Here is a 20,080-nt window from a genome sequence, read left to right as displayed (position 1 = left end):
GGTGGTGATGATGATTGCTCTAACTGGCTCTGAGACTGCTGGGAACAACTGAATAATCACATTCTGAGCTGGGAATAAGCCTAATGAATTCACATGGACTTTAAGATACAGTTAGGTTGCATTTATAAACTAATTTACATGTAGGTACCTTGATGCTTAATTTCAGCCTTGCTAGAGAGAAAATCCCATCAAATGCTTAGGTTTTTTTCTGGAGACGATCCATCTGGGTGTGCCTTTGCAAATGTGAAAACTTGAACCTGACACAAGAGCCAGCCTTGTCTACTGCCAAAAGGAAGTGAACAAATTTACAGAATTTGTGCAAGTTACATCAGCCTCTTATCTCTGGGTGAACTTTAATATATTGGGGAAACAAACCCACTATCACAGAAAAGAGATTTGAGAGGTAGTTTAATGCAGAGAGGATTTGATCAGTTGTATTTACAACAATCTTGTAAGATGGTCTGGAATTCTTTTTCCTCTTTTCTTTCCATTAGGGCTAATTGGGGGGGGTGTCTTGGGGGGGTATAAGCTATAAAAAAAACCAGGGCTTTATTTTCAAGTTAGACCTACTGAATTAATTAACATGTCTTCCTCTGTCCTGTTTCAAGGGATGAGTATTAAAAATGCTGAAGGATCCATTAATTGGTTCCTTAAGGAATTTTTTCGTATCAGGGGGATGAATTCCATAGGAGCAGAATGAGCTGCAAGGTATATGTGAAGTATGTGTTCTTCATGTTCACATAAAGGAAGAACTCCCAAAGAGAAGAGAAAAAAGACTTGGGCTCCTGCTGCAGGAATAGTATAGATATTCTATATATATACATATAGACAGAAAAATGACTCCAACGGAGCATATATGTAACCAGAGAAGAGCTTCTCCATGGGCTGTCAGTCTGATACTCTTAGAAACGCTGGGGTAACCTAAAACTATCAGATACCAAAAGTATCTTTAAGATCCCATTCCAATGGATCGCTGGAGAATTCGGCACTCCTTACTACTCTTAACAACTCCCCAGTGCATTTTTTTTGGCTTGTTTCATTTTAATCGAAAGGCGGATTCTCCTCTCTCCTCTCTTTCCCCATCTTTCCAAGCTCCTGTTCAGATATACTTTGATTTCCTCTGCGCAGGACGTTTTGGAAACGTTGCCTTCCAAATTTTTTGACCTGGCTTTTTTACTTTTTTTTTTTTTTTTGCATTTTTGTAAAAAAAATGCCTTTAGTCTGTCATGCATTAGCTATTTTGGCCTGTCATGAAGGATCCCCGCCCCCCGGCTTTCTTTGCAAACTCTAAAGCATGTTACTTGGAAACAGCCAAAAGCTTAAATTCCTCTGTTTTCCACAAAGTGAGACATTGTTGAGGGGAGGAGGAGGAGGATGGAGCGGGAGAGGCGTGTTGGGCATTCTTTGATATGTGCGTTTGTGGGTATGTTAAATTGGTAAGCATTTGCACACGCTTGCAAAAAACCAAAGGGGAAAAAAAAAACCCAAGTACGAGTCGCATGTCCTGAGCAGGAAAGGTGAAAGTTTCTCGATTATCCTTAACGGAAGACTCCTGTATTTTTATTTTTATTTTTAAAGTTGACATATATTCCCTCCTCCTTTCTCCTCGCCTCCCCCTACCCTACCCTCCCCGACTTCTAAGACCCAATTGGTTGCGATGGACCATCTCGGGGTGATCATTTCGCGTCCAGTTCAACTGGCTTGTAGGCAGCAATAGGTGGTGATGTAATAGGTATCGAGGCCCGCTGGACATATAAACGTCGTGGGGGCCAGGAGAGCGAGCGCGCAGAGCAGGTCCCCCATTTGACGGAAGCGGAGATCAAGTTCAGAAGAAGCTGCCGCGGCGGACTCGATCTTCGCTCGCGCACCGGATTCCGCTTCCACGAGATCTAAACAGGGGCTCTCCAGCTCCACGGGGTGCTGAGCTACTTCCCCCCTCCCCACGAAATTTTTATATATATAATATATATATATATATATTATGTATATTTTATATACATAATATATAATATATATAATTTATATATATATATTATCTATATATATAATATATATATATATGCACATATTTGTGTGTTTGTGTTTGTTTGTTTGTTTGTTTATTTGTGTGTCTTCCCTGCACCCACCCCCACCCCCGCTCTTGGGATCTAAGTCCGGGGCAGGAGCTTCGCCGGAGAAGGGTATTTTTAGCCGCTTGCCTCCCCTGGAACCACGTGTGCTGCCAGCGCTCGCTCTCCCAGGATGACTGGTCCCTGTCCGGCCTGCTGGCCAGCCTTGCTCCTGGGACTGCTGTCGCCCTGGCTGGCGGGGCGCTGCATGCCCGTCTTCGCCCAGCAGTACAACGAGACCCTGGAGTGGCGCTGGGAGACTCTCTTCTCGCGCTCCATGGCCAGGCTGCCCCCCGGGGAAAGGAATTTGCTCAGCCGGGACGGGGACTATCTGCTGGGCATCAAGAGGCTGCGGCGCCTCTACTGCAACGTCGGCATCGGGTTTCACATCCAGGTCCTGCCGGACAGCCGGATCAACGGGATCCACGACGAAAATCGATACAGTAAGTCGCGGCGCCCCGGCGCCTTGGCCCACCTGCGCCCGATCCCGCTGAGACGCCCCAGAAGGGGGCTGGCGAGCGAGCGAGCGAGCGAGCGCCGCGGAGCTGCGCGGGATCCTAAGGCGTGGGAAAAGGGGCGAGGGAGTTGCTTCTGGGTCCCGGGAAGCTTGCGGTGGACGGAGGAAGGCTCTCGGGGCGCGGACGGTCGAGCCCGTCGGTCCGCTGTGGCGACGCCTGGCTGAGACGCGCTCGCCTAGGAGGAAAGCCCCGCGCCCCCTTTCAGGGCAAGGCGCCAAACCTCTCCCCCTTCCCCGCTTCGGGCAAAGCGGCAGCCAGGGTCAAAGCCGAGCGAGCTCCGAAGGCAGAGAGGAATTGGGCAGAGCTGCTGGAAAGCAGCCTCGGCTGCGGCAGGGGAAGGAAAGGCTCGAACCCAGGAAGGCCAGGTAGACCAAACGCGGAGAAACCCCGAAAAGGCCAGATAGCTTGTCAGATGCTTGTTTTCTCCCGCAGTGTTAGCTGCCAGGTAAGTCGGCGGGGCGTCAGGCGAGGAGCCTGCGTGGCGTTTTCCCGCTATTTCCCTGCGCAGAAGGGATGATGGGGTTGGGTCTGCAGAGAAAGGCAACGTGTGAAGGAGTGAAGGGGTTATCTCGCGGTCTCTCGGGAATCAGTAAGAGCTGCGGTCAAAGCAAAGGGAAGCCGTGTTTTTTTTTGGGGGGGGGGAGTCCTCGAGATGGCCAAGGAAAACTGGGAAAGGTGGAGGCTTGGGATAGAGTAGCCATTGATTACAGCAGAGTCAGTTGAATGGTAGCCAACTGCGCTTGCTGTGCAAGGAGTGTGGTGTCATCTTTGAAAGTGAGATTTCCCGGTTTTATATGGGGTGATTCGACTTCACTGGCTGCTCCTTGTGCAGCTCAGTCCAAGAACTGAAGCAGAGTCACTTAGCCCTGCCTCTGTAACTAAGAGTTGAGCCCCAGAAGTTTCACCAACCTGACCTTGTCCTGGAGCTCAATCAATTTAAAGCACGACTTTTTTTTTTAACTTTCTAAACAAAATTAGACATTTTTCCTTAACAACCTAGCTTCGGTTATGGGAAGCAGCTATTCTTAAACCCCACCCTGCTTTTGCCACAGGCTGATGAGTAGTTAATTTGGGATTCAAGATCCCAAGGAGCTAGGATAGTTTAAAAGCATCTGTTCGTGACTTAACCCCATGGCCCCATAGCTCTAATTCTAACTAACACCCAACTGAAACAATAGGACTGGGAGGAGGGGTTAAAGACTGCACCGTGACAAACGTTTCATGTGTCCTAAAACATGCCAGTTACTTATTTTAAGCTGGGCAAGGTGGGGGATCTCTGCTAGCTCTTCAATCACAGCAGAAGGAGGACCTGAAGCATTTGCAAGCCAGCTATGTCAGACTCCAGCATCCCTTGTTACTATCACTGCCAGCAGAGCCATTTGTAGTTCCACATATCTAGATTGAGAAGGCTGCTTTTAAGCACTTTCTAAAAGGAATTATAGCAGGCAGTACATTGGCTGAGTTGGGCTGGAGGAGCCGTTAATGAACATGCTGAGGAGTTAAACTGGATGACATCCATTCATCCATTCATTCGTTTATACAAAAATTAAAATGTTATATGTTATATAATTATAAAAAAAATTAAGGAGGCGGGAATAATTAAACCCTAATAAAAATTAGTTGACAAAGGCAAAGGGGGGGCTCTCATGGCAACAATCAACCCCAGGACTATGTGCTCTGTAACTTTATTGAGGCAAGAGACTGTAGAGCAATATGTTGGGCATATCCTGAGCAGGGCTAGCTGCTGATCTGTATGACAGCCATTTTATAGAGATGTGTTATCATATGGAAAGTTGTCTGTGGAGAGTAGTTTGGTTATGTCAATACAAATCACTCCTATTTTTTGGGGGGGGAAGAGGGAATCAGTGATAACATTTGCAGTGGGTCTGTTAATTCTCTATGGAAGTATGAGTAGGCTAAATTCATTCATTGTGTTAAGGCGGGGTATGTTTTGTCTCAATGCAATGTGTGAACCCACATAGGGGTGATTTGCAAATCATGGTTTAAAGTCAGCATGCTTGAACCAGCTGGTTGTGGTTCACTTAATAAAACCTGATTAGGCAATTCTGACAAGAATGCATAACTGTGTTTTTACAGCCTTCAGATTGCTTCTTTGCACACATATCAAAAATCGTCACGAAGTTTCTCATTGTTGTGAAGTGGCGAAGCACATATAGTATATAAACATAAAATATGTGGAACCTACAGTAGTTAGTAATCAAAGAATAACCGGAAATTCTTCCCCTCAACATTGCAATATCATGGAAATAGTAACATGTGGATCCCAGCCAAATGAGTAATCAGTTCTGCTGACTACATCTTTATCCCACCCATTGCAACTCCCTACCAAAATGGCTCGTCCCTGTTAGTACAATTTGAGAATCAAGTCAGTGAGAAGAGCCGCACAAATCAAGAGGGCAGGAGATGGTTGACCATTACAAAGAAAATGGATGGTTTGGTTACTCAGAAGTGGTCATTACCTCCATTCTGTTAATTCCACCAGAACTGAACCAATATCATGGAAGGTCCTTGCTTATTCCACCACAAGTGACATTTAGTCTCAAGTTTCGGCAAGTTAGTTGTACATCATTCAATACCCAAATTTACACAGTGTTCTAGGAGAAAATTGTGCCAATATTTTATAATATGCGGAGGAATAAAAAAGACCTCCCACAGATGGTGAGATGGCAATATGGCAACTTGGGTAGCAGCCACAACAACTCTTAAGCATTGTGAGTAAGCTGATGGGAAACAAAGACTTCAATGCTTCATCCACTTATTCTAAGGTTTAGTGAATCAATCATCTTCTGCAGGGAAATTTTGAAAAGATTGGTGAAAAAGAACAATTGGTGAGACTGGCAATGGTTTTGGACTGGACCTGCTGTTGGGGCTGGATGGTCCAACCTATAAGCTGGAGATTGCCCATTTCTGTTCTAGAGTAACCTGAAGCTCAGTGGAACTTTTCTGAATCTTAATAGCTTGATGTTTGCTTCCTAATATAGGTGTCTACAAAGCCATAATACAAACTGTACATAAATATTCCTAAACTTTTTGAATAGCTGTTGCATGCCACAAGAGTAACCCTACTGGTATGGTTCTACTGACATATCTTAAAAAGTAATAGAATTAGTAGGCTATTCTTTATTCAAATGGTTTATGATTGAATGTAATTCTATATTTATATCCTGGTATTTTCTAATGCATTCTTCTTCTCTTAAAGGTTTGCTGGAAATTTCTCCAGTGGAACGAGGAGTGGTTAGCCTTTTTGGTGTTAAAAGTGGACTTTTTGTAGCAATGAACGGCAAAGGCAAACTCTATGGATCTGTAAGTAGCAGTTATGAAGGTGTTCAGCTAAAGACCTTTACTCACCTTTTAAAAATAATGTGTATCAATGGTACTTTTATTTGATGAACACAATTGGCACTACTAGAAAGGCAAGTAAGTGTTTTAATATTGCAGGCTTTTAGTAGACAGATTAAATAGATGTGCTTGTTAAACCACTAAGAGGATAATTCTTTGATTGTATATACACATATATTTCCAAGTATTACAATCACCTAATTTGGGATATCAAAGGATTGCACGTATGTGTGTATACATAAATTTGTAAACTGTAAGATAAAATATTGCTCTGAGACATTCAATTCTTGTAATTTTCTGCAATCTTCCAAGGTATTTGGATTACTACTTTTCCACTGGCTGAGCTGGGTTCAGAAGTTTGAGAGCTGTAGTCCTAAAACAAATGGAATAGTTATTATGATTACTTTTTGTGTGTTTTATAACAGAATACCTTTTCCCCTTATTCAATTTAAAGGGCAAAGTTTTGAGGGACTAGAAGTGAAATGGCGAACACTTATAAAAAAAATAGGATGATGGAGGTGTGGGTTGTTTTTTTTTTGTTCTGCTACAAAGCTTTATAAGACATAATTTCTAGAATTTAGTCAACTGTGTCACTATGTGCTAAAAGCTAAGCAGTGATTTATAACAAAACTCAAAAACTAATTACATATGGATATATTCATGCACTGTCTAGTGAAAGAAAAGGACAGTTTAACTATGAGGGTAACAGGATACTTTAAATTCCTTTATTCTATACTGAATTTGTTTGAATCTATAAATCTAGAGCAAAAATGGTGGGAGAGCCATTTCAATTCTTGTAGCCTATTTAGTTCCTAAAAATAACACCAGTCTTTTTTTCCTCCTTTGGTCATTTCCAGCTGTCTTTCTATTGTAGTCACTCTGTTTATATGAACTGATGCAGGCAGAGATTTTTGCCAAAGAAAGAGTGTTTTCTTACTGTCTTGTCTAAAAGAAAGCAAGACTAAATCTTAAAGGTGTAAAAGGCATTATACAGTCAGATAATTTAAGACTTTGAACATAATAACTTTTCCTTTATTTATATCAATTTGCCACCAATTATCATTTTCCTTCTGCATTTTCTATATACTTATCGTTTTTAAATAGCTAATCAAAAGATACATCCTTTGTTCTTTGTCATTCATGTAGATTTATCTCTGTCATCTATCTATCTATCTATCTATCTATCTATCTATCTATCTATCTATCTATCTATCTATCTATCTCTATCTATCTATCTATCTATCTATCTATCATTTGTCTATCTATCATCTGTCTATCTCTATCTATCTATCTATCATTTGTCTATCATTGTCTGTCTGTCTGTCTGTCTGTCTGTCTATCTATCTATCTATCTATCTATCTATCTATCTATCTATCTATCTATCTATCTATCTATCTATCTACCTACCTACCTACCTACCTACCTACCTACCTATCTATCTATCTATCTATCTATCTATCTATCTATCTATCTATCTATCTATCTATCTATCGTCTGTCTGTCTGTCTGTCTGTCTGTCTGTCTATCTATCTATCTATCTATCTATCTATCTATCTATCTATCTATCTATCTAATCTAATCTAATCTAATCTAATCTAATCTAATCTAATTCTTCAGTTTCATTTGGAGAAAGTTGTTATGTGGATTACAGGCTGAACATATTACCCAAAGGCACTTTACTCTAAGATGGCAAACTTTTATTTAGGGCTCAGTATAAACTAGTCATTGGACTGCATTCCAAACAAACTAACAATCTGAAATACAGGCAGGAAAAAAATGAAATTAAATGAAAGTTTCAAATGGTGGTAGACTGTAATGGCTTGCCTTATTTTCTTACACTATCTCCCTCAAGCCAAAGGAATCATCTATGTCAAGTCCTTTGGTTGTGGTATTTTAGATTACAACACAGTAATTATACAATGGCAAATACCTGGTACTTGATGAGTTAGGTTTCCTTTATATAGGGAGCAAAAGAAAGCAGCATAGTAGACACATAATACTATTCCTTCTTGTAGCTCTGCTAACTGCCATTGGACAGCTTATGTCCAAAAATAGATAAAGTTAAGTAGTTAATTAGCCATTGGACTCTTGATAATTTTCAGAATAATATAAGAATAATCATAACTTATATTAATCATAATTTATATTAATCAGTAGGTGAGTGGTTATGACTGATTAGCCACGTTTGACCTTTAAACAGCATTGCTGTTTTCTTTGTATGGGTATGCTTTATTCTGTGAATGGGGAAAGAATGTTCAGCAGTATGCAGTTCAGTTATGAGAAATATAATTTCTGTACTCAGAAAAACCAGATGCACAGGTACAAAACTGGTGGCACCTGGCTTGGTAAGATGAATCTGATCATCCTGGTAGACCACAGGTTAAACATGAGCCAGCAGCATGTTGCAGCTGCCAAAAGAGCCAATGCAACGCAGCATAAGTATAGTACTGAGAACACAGGAAAGGATATTTGTGTTCTTTGCTGCGCTGGACAGCCCACACTTGAAATACTGTGTTCAGATACAGACACTACAATACCAGAAAGCTATTGATGAAATGAAAAAAAAGCAGAGAGGAGCAACAAGGGGGCTTGGAGGATAAAACCTGTGGGGGAAAACAGTTACAGGAAATGGATACATTTAACTAAAGAAGAAAAAAATACGGGGAGAAATGAGAGCCATCTTTTAATACTTGAGAGTCAATGTATAAGGGAGATGGTGTGGATTTATACTCCAGAGAACCCCAGGGTAGAATCTTTACAGAAAAATAGTCAAACATGGAACATGGAGGAATTTCCTGGTGGCAAGACCTATTAAGCAGCCTGCCTCCTGGAGTCATAGGTGATGTACCATTACAGGTTTTCAAGGCAAAGGGTCAATGCCATTTGTCTGGGATAATACTGTATGAGGATAGCTGCCCTAGGCAGGGGTTGGACCCAGAAAACCATGGGATTCAATGATGGTGCATCCATATCCAAAAGCTTACCTTGTGGAATATAGCAGTGGAAGAATCATGGATACTGTATATTTCCAGAAATGCTGACCAGAATAAGCAAATTTCTGTACTGTATAAAAAGGTGGTTGTTTTTATGATTCATGCATATAAGGCAGCACTGACATACATGAAAAGTACTGGTAACATAACCATTGCTCTTCTTCTGAAAACAAGCAATGGCTTTATAAATCCCTTGTTTTTTGTCCATTTTGTCCATTTTTATTTGAGTTCCACAAGATTGGGTTCTTTCCTCCTGAAAGAGGAAAGCACAGCTCCACTGATATTTCTTACAAACAAATGTTCTTTCATATTTTTTTTTAAAAATTAAATGTTCTGCAGAAGAGGCAAGGCTATTGGGCGAGAAGAGAAAAGAAGGAAGGGGGAAGTAAGGATAAAAAATGGGAGAAAGAGAAGGCAGATAGAGAAAGTGAGATGAGGTACGTTGAGAATAATTCGGAAAAAAGAATCTGATGGGAATATTTGGTAATGCCACCATGGAGGAATAGTTGGTGAAGCTGAAAGAATTTGCTAAGATGGCCAAATTGACCTGTTTGAAGGCAATATCTATGTTTATTGGTGACTGGAAACTCCTTATGGACTTCAGCATAAAACAAAAAAAATGAATTTATGATCTATGGTTTTAATAATTAGCTAGACTAGATTATAGAAAGTAAAACATCATGCTGTAACTTTAAAGAATGGTAAATCTACAATTGTAGTTACAACTCATGAAGATTGGAAATCACTTCTTTATGTCTTTTGGGTTTCTTTTCTATTTTTCTACTACTTTTCTTTTTTCTTTCATTTCTTTTTCCTTCTTACTTAATTTTAGTTTCTATTAATTTTTAGCCCTGTTTTAATTTTTTTTAATAAAATTATATTTTTAAAAGAGAGAAAAAAGAACTTGTTGCTCCAACATACAGTTCCCCATCATTTTCCTGGAGAAAATGTAGCACTCTGGAGAAAGTTCTCTTGTCTTCTTCAAATCATCCTTAATATAACATAAAGATGTGTCCCTCCCCCTTCATTTTTAAGGCAGCTGCCTGAAGATTTTCCATGCTTGAAAATATCTGAGGGCTTTACTGCTCTCTGTGTAAGAGGAGACCTTCCCCTGTATAGAAAAGTATATGCATCTACGTTCTTAAAACAGTCGATTCTCTGAGTTTAATATTAAAAGAGGGGAGGGGAAATCCTCTAACATATGGAATATGTGTAAATAGTTGAGGCAAGGATGGGTCTACCTATTCTGAGCTTTGTAGAGTAGATTCCATAGACATTCTGTGTTTTAAATTTTTAATTGAATATATGTAATCTCAATTAATAAAAACTGATTTCAATTTATTTGTCTTTGAGTTTTAATTTTCATTCTACATTATATCTGTATTATATTACTGTGAGCTTCAGGCATGTGCCAGCTTTAAAAGTTGGGGAACCACTAAAAACAGTAGAATTACCTAGAATTTTTAAAGCAAAACAAATTGACAGAAGGGGAGATGGATGGGGAAAAGAGAGAGAAGCTATAGGGCTTGTACAGATTAGGTTGCCTTGAGCACTAATTTGAGTAGAAAGCAGGTAATAAAGTTGTACATGTTTTGGGATTCAGCCATATTTAGGCCCTGAAAGCTGGGAAATTCATTCATAAAATTATTTTGAAATGTTATTCAGAATATGATGTGAACGGTTTGTCCACAATCAGAAATAAAAGAGGGAATAATAATTGGTTGGGGGCATTGCTGCTTCAAGATTTTAGGAGTCTTCTTGATGTAGGGCCTTGCCATTTGTGGAATGTCATCACTCTAGACAAGCATAAAATTAGGCTGGGAAATTCTGTTTGAAAAAATAATGCTGCTCTTAGTCCCAAGAGTTTAACCAATGTAGAGGAAGACAAAGTGTTGAATCTGGCTTAAGTGAACAGTTTTGGACTTCTCTTATTATTATTACAGATCAAGGAACAGGCAGGAAGATAAGTACATGTAGTCCTTGACTTACAACCACAATTGAGCCCAAAATTTCTGTTGCTAAACGGGACAGTTGTTAAATGAATTTTGCCCCATTTTACAATCTTGCCACAGTTGTTAAGTGAATTACTGCAATTGTTAGCAACATGGTTGTTAAGTGAATCTGGCTTCTCCATTGACTTTGCTTGTCAGAAGTTTGCAAAAGGTGATCACATGATGCCGGGACACTGCAACCGTCATAAATATGAGTCAGTGGCCAAGTGTTTGAATTTTGATTACATGATCATTGGGATGCTGCAACAGCTGTAAGTGTGAAAAATGGTCATAAGTCAATCTTTTCAGTGTCGTTGTAGAGTAACTTTGAACAGTTACTAAATGAACTTTTGTAAGTTGAGGACTACCTGTATGTTTGAGCAATTATCGTTGTGAATTTTGATGAGAATTGACATAATCTGTACTGGCTGGTCTTGTGTGATTTGAAATATACAGTAATTGTTTCTCTGAACTCAATTTTTGTTTTCAAATACTAAAATGGTTGAAAAGAAATGTAAGAAGGATGCATTTAAAAAGGAAAGTTTACATTTATACCAACTTCAATGTGAATTTTTGTATACATGTTTGGGCAGTGCATACATTTTTTAAAAAATGAAATCTATATGGAAATGAACAAAGACAAAACTAACATTCAGCTAATTATAATTTGAGTAAAACAGACATTTATTTCTGTTGGAGAGTGATCTGTATAACTAGAAAAGTATATTTCTGGGAAAAAGATAAAATCTTGCATGATAAATACTGGGGTGTATCTAGGAAGATGAGATACTTGTGAAACTTATGAAAAGTGAGGATTTTAGAGAAATAAAGGAATGGAACCAAGGTGTGGGTTGTGTGTGTGTGTGTGTGTGTGTGTGTGTGTGTGTGTGAGAGAGAGAGAGAGAGAGAGAGAGAGAGAGAGAGAGAGAGAGAGAGAGAAATGATATATATATTGTCTGATTTTAACTCTTTCATCATTTATGTAAGAAGCTTCCCTACATCAAATTACCAAACCTGATGATTGACCAATCTAGGCCAGTATTGCTTTTCCTGATTAGACAAGATCCATCCTTAACCTATTGATGATACCAAAATTTCACTATGGTCTCTTTAGCAAATATTCCATCAAATATTCCATCATCAAAAAAAAATGTTGGATTACATTTTCTGGAAAGATGAAAGTTATGAGCCGAGGTGGTGCAGTAGTTAGAATGCAGCACTGCAGGCTACTTCTGCTGACTCCCGGCTGCCAGCAGTTTGGCAGTTCGAGTCTCACCGGCTCAAGGTTGACTCAGACTTCCATCCTTTTGAGGTCAGTAAAATGAGAACCCAGATTGTTGGGGGCAATACGCTGACTCTGTAAACCGCTTAGAGAGAGGGCTGTAAAGCACTGTGAAGCAGTACATAAGTCTAAGTGCTATTGCTATGGACTAGGGGTGTCAAACTCACCATGTGACGTGTTGCGACATTTCACAATTTTTTTCCCATTGCCGGCAATGGGGTGGGCGCGGTTTCGCCATGACGCATCCGGCCCTCAGGCTGGCAGTTTGATACCCCTGCTATAGACTGTAAACTGAAAGGAACTAGGATGGAATAAAAACCATCTGAAAGACTTTATGAAGGTAGGGTTGTATGATAAAGTTGAAAAGAGAACAAAAAAGAAGGCAAGTGCTCAGGTGTATTTTTTTGTGTACATGTATACAAAGACATTTTCTATATCTAACTTCTCCCTTACTCTCACTTTCCTCTTCCCTTCCTCCTCCACTCTCATTTCAGAGCCATTTTGGTGATGAGTGTAAATTCAAAGAGATTCTGCTGCCAAACAACTACAACGCCTATGAATCCCAGACCTATCCAGGGATGTATATGGCCCTGAGCAAAAATGGAAGAACCAAGAAAGGCAACAAAGTGTCTCCCACCATGACAGTGACACATTTTCTTCCCAGGATTTGAGAATTATCCCTTCAGAGCTACCTCAGGGCAGATGGAAAAGGCAAGGCCCAACTGGGAGAATGGAAGAGGGAGGGAGTGAAATCTATGGTGCACTTTTCTTTGAGAGTTTTATGCAAGAGTAGATGTAACATATTTAAATTATTGATGTCTGTATATATTGCTGGAAAGTTATTTATAGTTCTGATGATTTTTTAAAAAATTCCTAAAATAAATGAAAGAAAGAACAACCTTCTACAAAACCAAACCTCCAACCTAAGCTATTCATTACACAGTGTAACAGCAGAAGACTCTTGCATTGTGGTTTATTTAATCTTATCTTTGTTTTGGGGTAAGTTATCACAGGTGTGCTGCTATTATGACTTTTTAAATGTGAAATCTGATTCCTATATGTTTTGCACTGTTCTGTGCATTGTACAATGTTTGTTAGTGGACATTAAATTGTTTTTGGATTTTTTTTTTTAAAGAAACACATTGTTTTTAACCAGTTATGACTGCCAGCAAAAGTTTTAGTCCATACAAAAGAGGCTAGACAAATCTTCCTCGGTTGTGATGCCAGCTTATAGGAACGTACAGCATCTCTGATCTCCTTTTTGTGTAGCGTCCTTAGTCCATAGAAATGGTGTCAATTTACTTCTGCTACAGAAACTGCAGCATTGATGTACACCCTGCAATGCTCTTTTTAGCTCTGCTACAGTTGAACTCTGAACTTCCCTGCAGTCAATCCCTCTGGGGCCTGTAGAGCAGAATCCACCTGGCAAAGTAGGAATAAGCCCACTGAAAATTTCTGGAGCTTGCATGGCAGGAGTTCATAGTGAATTGTGCTTAGATAGATCCTTTTAAACTTCTAGACTTAAATTTTCAGCATTGTGAGACTGAGGATTACCATGTTAGTACAAGGCAACATTTGGACATTTTTACTCATTGTTTAGCTTAGGTAGAGCATCGTCATTTTCTCCTTTCAGCCAGTCACACTTGGCAATAAGTTACAGTGAATAACCTTTGCGTTAAAGACCACAAAACCATATTTTAAAATGGAATGATATTACAGGTAGTTCTTGACTGACAACCACAGTTGGCACTGGAACTTCTGTTGCTAAGCAATGCGACCATTAAGTGAGCTATCGTACGACTGCATCCGATCTGACAACCTTTTTTTTGCCAGAGTCATTAAGTAAATCACACATTAAGAAAATCCAGTTTGACTTTGCTTGATGGAAGGCAGCTGGGAAGGTCACATATGGCAATCACATGACCCCAGGATCCTGCATCTGCTGTAACTACATGCTGGTGGTCAAGAACCTGAATTACGATCGTGTGAACTGTTGGGATGCTGCAATATTCATAAAGGCAGGAACCCAGTTGTAAGTCACAGTTGCCGTTAGAACTTGGAAAGGTTGCCAAACAAATGGTCCCAAGTCAAGAACTACCAAATGCACGATTTTAGTAATACCGTATTTGAAAAATCTCTCCCTTTCGGGCCAGATTTCCACATAGTTGTAAGCCACTGTTTTTCAGAAGTGCTACTCAAATGAGCATATTTGACTGTTCCTTTCAATGAGTTGGCTAACGAACTAGATGGTTTCATCTATGTTTTTTTCTTTTTCTTTTTACTATCCATGTTGAATCAGGAAATCTCACCTTCTCTGAGTTCTTCTCAGATAGGAACAAGCCAAAGTTTCTGCTTCACACATCGCCATGATCAAACGTGGACGACCTATTTTAATTTTGTTCACCTTCCTTTAAAATTGGTTAACCAGTCCTTTAACAATTGTTTCCATAAATGTTACACTATATCAAAAACCAGCTGATGATGCAATTCTCCAGTACAGAATCCGATGGCTAGTTGAAGTCAATCTTTTTCCGGCTGGGGTTGGAGGCAGGTAAACATAGGTAAGGCTACTGAGGATTGCAGGGGAATAAACTATTTAGCCTTTTAAAAAGGGAGGTTGCTTTTTAAATATGAAAAAGTATGTTAAACCTATTAGGGGTTTAATAGATCTGGTTTATTTTTGTTTTGCTTTTTTAAAAAAGTGGGCAATCCGATCATCGTAATTCAGTGGTTTCAACCATGCAGTCTTGGGCTGCAAAATAGGTGCTTTTCTATGTTAGAAGTCCTGTCCCACTCAATGCCTCTTCCATAAGGGTTCTTGCTGGGACATGATTTTTATAGCATGTCCCAATAGCAGTTCACTCCAAAGTAATAATAATGACTTTAATTAAACATTTGTACTGTAAATGGTTTATAGGTTGTAGTTTTCTCATTTCATTCCCTGAAATAATGATGCTTTAATATCTACCTCACTCAATTATTCTGGAAGCCAGTTTTTTTTTTTTACAAGACAAGCAGGGAAGGGGCGTTCATTTTTTCTCCTTACCCTGCTTATAATTCCAGTGTGGAGGGGGGGCATCCCAATCCCCCCTTTTTTCCATATGTAGTCAAAAGAATTCCAGATAGTGTTGGTTACATCCAATTTGAGCCTTGTCACGTTTGTGCTATCTTTACCCAGTGATTTACTTTTAGTAAGGATAATCATGGTGAAAATATTTGCAGACAGCTGTCAGGCTGCAGCACTATATGCTCATCCAGTAACCTTATATTTTTCTTTATATATTTTGTGAATGTAAACCATGTCTTTAAAGCAAAGAATGAACCAGCAGGTTTAAGAAGGATGATGGGGGGATGGAAAGGATGAGCAAAAAAGGAGGGTAACTCTTAGGCAATGTTTAATGGTTTCTTTTAATGGAAGTAGGGCTTTGGAAGCTAATCATAGGCTTCATCTAACAGATATCTTGGAAACATTGCCTAGGGAGCTTTGTCACGTTGTAGAAGACAGGTCTCAAAATCATAATGGGAGCTGAAGGCAGATACTGGTAAGGGCTTACCACGAAATGAGGCACTGGAATTATTAGGATAAGTACTCAGCTATCTGGAATTTAGAGCCACCAAAACAATATTTTGCTGCTATGCAGGTAGAGTACCTGCCATGAAAATTTAGAAATGAACTCAATGATTTTACCTGGGAAGGGCTACTTTAGACAACAATCCTTCACTTATTTCTATTTATTTCAATGGGATTTCTTTCAGTACATCTTTTTCCCCCACCTCACCTACCAAGATTATTTAGAGCACTCCCAGATCAGGCACCTGATTACAGTGTGTCTTGTTCTTTGGCACAACAGAAGAATAGGAAGCTGACTTATATCAAGATCAACTCTTGTTCTATCCAGTCTATTGGCTACCTTGGCTAGCAGTGGATCTCCTGGAACTGAGATCTTTCCTGTCGTGAGCTAGATAGAATCCTATTAAGCAGAGCAGACATGAAGCTGGGACATTCTACTTAAAAAAGCAGATGCTCAGTCACTAAACTTACTTTGGTCCCACTTTTAATGTTCTACTAAAATATGTTCCCACATTTTACCACCCCTTTACAAATTGGATGTGTGTGTATGACTGCTTGGGAGCCATTTGGGGAGACTGCAATTATTGTATGGTGGAATCAGCCTTTAAGTTCTTATTTCTGTTATGAGGATGCCTGGTCAAGTTTCCCATTCAGGTAAAAATATAATTCAGTATGAGTATGGCCTCTGATATTTGCTTTGACTCTTTAAGACACTCGAGACTTATGATGTGGCTATGTTGCCCTCATCATAAAAGAGATGGTTAGACCTATGACTGGAGAGAGATATATGAAGGTCATTTTGTATACGTATTAGCAGAGAGAAAATAAGGCTTTGGGGATGTCATACTAAACCATGGTTTAGTGCAACACGCATGAGTATGCCCAAGGTTCAGACATTGCTTCTCTTTGGTGCAGTTAAGAAGAACAGTGTAGAAGCATCTGCTCTTAAACCATCCAGAGTTCTCTGTGAACTCTGAATTTGACAGACTCTTGACCAAAGTTCAATAGCTGAGATAGGGCTGAGAAAGACTATATTTCGACAACATTTGGAAAGTCCTTTTGAGAAGTGAAGACTGCAATAGTCAGGGTCATGATGCAAAGTAGGAGAGGCTTTGTCACGCATATAGGCCTAGATAACATTCCCTAAGCGTTAGAGTAGACGTTTTGGAGGGACAGGTGTATTCATTTAGTAAATGATGTTAACTCTAATTCAAGGCTTATAGTATAGCTTCCATATGTTTCCTTCCTTAAAATGATGGGAAATTATATCACCAAGTTGCAGTGGCGTAGCGTGGGTTCTCAGCACCCGGGGCAAGGCAAGTAATTTGCGCCCCCCCCTCCACAGTGGGCGGCGACTCGACGGCTCGGATCGGATTCGCACAGGCAGGGGCAGAGAGCTGCGAGTGCGAGCGCGCCCCCCCAGATGTTGCGCCCGGTGCGGCCACCCCCCCTGCACCCCCCACGCTACGCCTCTGCCAAGTTGCAATAATTGTAGTAAAAGAGGCTTCTGGGAGTCTGTGGGCTGCCAAGTTCCAATTCAGACAACTGTTTTGTTTTGGATCATCTCCTAACTCAGGTTTGTTTAAATTATTAACAACTGGATGTTAATTGTCCTTTAAATGGTGCACTGAAGGTCATATTTCAATAGTAGAAGGGAAGAGACAAGAGAGCTAAATTTTACTTAATTCAGATTATCATAATGAAACGCAATGAATATGAATTTTTCCAGTTTAACAATTTACCACGTTAATCACTACAATTTCATAACCATTTTAGAAGTATTTATGGGCCAAACTGCAAGCTTCTAGGGGCCATATATTCTCCTAGTTTTTGAAGTTTTGTATTTCTGCTCCAAAGCAAAATTAGGATGAATTGGCCTTGAGCTTGGAGTCAGTGGCCTCAATGACCACAAATGGTTGAGCATGTGTCCTTTGAGTCCTTTCTGCAGTCAAGTTGCAAGCAGAAGTGCCTCTAGAAATGCCTAGATTTGGTGTTAAAATGAAATATTGGCTTATATTTATCATGCTAAATGCAGAGATTACTTGAATGCACAAGAATTGCCATTGTAGATCTTTATTTCATAGGGAAAATTCTAAGTGACCATGATTCCATATTCATTATCAAGTACAATGCCAATTTTATCCCGAATTTGATATGCTATGATTAACTAGTGAGTGAAGCAAATTTTAAGATCTATCCAACTCTTAAATTATCCCGAGATAATAACTCATAGCTAGTATATTGCAAGATGTTTTAGCTTTACAACCTGCATATCTTAGATCATTTATATGCTGCTTGGAATCAATATGCAGCATTTCTTCCAACCAGAAGTAATAACTCTGGTAATTACTTGGTGTACTTTGCTTGTAATAGAAAGGAAAGTGAAGCAAAGCCCGCTTCATCTTACTGGAGATTGCTATTTTTCTATCCTTTGATATTTCTCAGTCTCAGTCTCCTGTTCAATTTTTAAGTTTATATGTAATTCACTTCAGGAATTATTACCCTAAGGTAACTTTTCATGTAAATGTATCCTTTTTCTACAGTAGTGATAGAAGCCATAGTAGATTGTGACCTTCTCTAGGGAATTCGGTACTGAAGGGCTATAATCTTAAGGAATGTTTACATACTCGGTAAATTAAGTCATCATCAAAATTCCAAGGCACGGCAAAAATGAATTCAGCTTTCTTTCTTTTTTTAACATTCCTGTATTTGAAAAAAAAATGCTACTGTTATATACACATTACTTTATGAATGACTTGCATATATTTATGTACTGTATTAATGGAAGACCTGGGAGAATAAAGCTAATCAGCAGTGCTAATGAGAGTGAGGCCAGAATTTAGGAATATGAATTCCCCTTTTTGGGAAGTTTCATCACTACAAACGTCTATGAATTTGGATCTGGATACAAATGGGAATTGTCCATTTCTGCTGCTAGCCAATAGAAGTATGCTGGAAACACCCAATATTGAGTTCAATAGAAAAGTGTGGAGCCTGAAATGGACTCTTCACTAGAAGCGTTCCCAAAATGGCTGCTTGAAACTTGAAAAAAGGGTCAATTTAAGGCCTGAATACTTCTGATGAAGTTGGAACAGTGTGCTTCAGGTTTGATCCTGGTTGTTTTAATTTCAAAATACTTTGAACTCGAGATGGTTTGCATATTTCTACAGTACTTTCTCCCAGTGTCTTATTATCTTTCAGGCAAAGGCCTTGCTCTCTTTGAGTATGAGCAACCCACAGCAGAGACAGAAGAGACAGAAATGAATCTCATGACCATGTTCCAAAACATTATTTTGAATTAAATATGATGCGTACAACTGGCTTTTCCTGGTCTTTATTAAGTCCATCATTAAGTCCATTATGTAATATTTTACTTGAAAAGTGGAGAGACTGGGTAAGAAAAGAACTTTCCCCATTCCATTTCTCCTTCTTTTGAGTTTTTGAGTATTCAAAGAAAGCTTAGGAGAAAAATGAACCAATTCCAAGGGATAAGCACAATCATCCATCATAAGATGTGATGAGAGAACAGCAGGACCTGATCAGCTGCTGTTCATGCAAACATAAGTAAAATAAGTGCATACAATCCAGTCTTAAATAAATGAACTCAAGACAGAGGAATGCTAGAACATTTCTGTGCAGTGTGGGATATCTCTGTATCTTTTCTTTTATTCTCTCTCATTCTTTCTCTCCCTTTTTTTAATGTGTGAATATTTATATGCACAATGCATACATCTGAATACCCCAAATATTTCTAGGTTTCCGTAATAATTGATACAGCTCATAGGTGCATTTTTAATCACATTTGTTTTCCTTTCAGTTGCCAAATGACGAACTCATCCTTAATGTGGTCAGAGGTGGTTTATATTGTAATGTTCAGATAACATTGTAAAACTTTTATATCAATGTTATGAGATTTCATCATTTACCAAATCTGTCTGTAGTTTTATACAGGTGTTGTTCAATATTGTGGTGTATGTGCTGTGCACATTTAAATGCATAATAAATAGATACATGTTTACAATGGACTTTGTGCATTTGGTTGACGTTCTTTCATCAACAGCTGGGGGAAATATTATTTTGCACTTCAAAAATATTTAGTACTCTCATATGGTTGCTTTACTTCCTGCAGAATCCAGTGTGGGCTTGTTCCAAAGTCAGTTTGAATGGAATTGATGGAATTAGTCTAATTGTAAACACATTTACCCCTATTTGTAAGTAGACGTGCCTGCACTGTTGGTTTCTAAAATGGTTCCCAT

At 39.3% G+C, this 20,080-nt stretch overlaps 1 protein-coding gene across 1 annotated transcript; it reads left to right on the top strand.

Moving 5' to 3' along the window:
- The first annotated feature begins 2,241 nt into the window (after positions 1-2,241).
- Positions 2,242-12,924, top strand: FGF4 (fibroblast growth factor 4). Its single transcript, XM_015814077.1, has 3 exons — positions 2,242-2,551; positions 5,847-5,950; positions 12,748-12,924. Exons 1-3 carry the CDS (start codon positions 2,242-2,244, stop codon positions 12,922-12,924), a joined length of 591 nt encoding a protein of 196 aa, XP_015669563.1.
- The last annotated feature ends 7,156 nt before the right edge of the window (positions 12,925-20,080 follow it).

The sequence above is a fragment of the Protobothrops mucrosquamatus genome, unplaced genomic scaffold, assembly GCF_001527695.2.
Source record: "Protobothrops mucrosquamatus isolate PMUCROS unplaced genomic scaffold, P.Mucros_1.0 scaffold214, whole genome shotgun sequence".
Taxonomy (NCBI): Eukaryota; Metazoa; Chordata; class Lepidosauria; order Squamata; family Viperidae; genus Protobothrops; species Protobothrops mucrosquamatus.
Note: the sequence above shows the minus strand (reverse complement) of the source record. Positions and strands in the feature narration are given on the sequence as shown.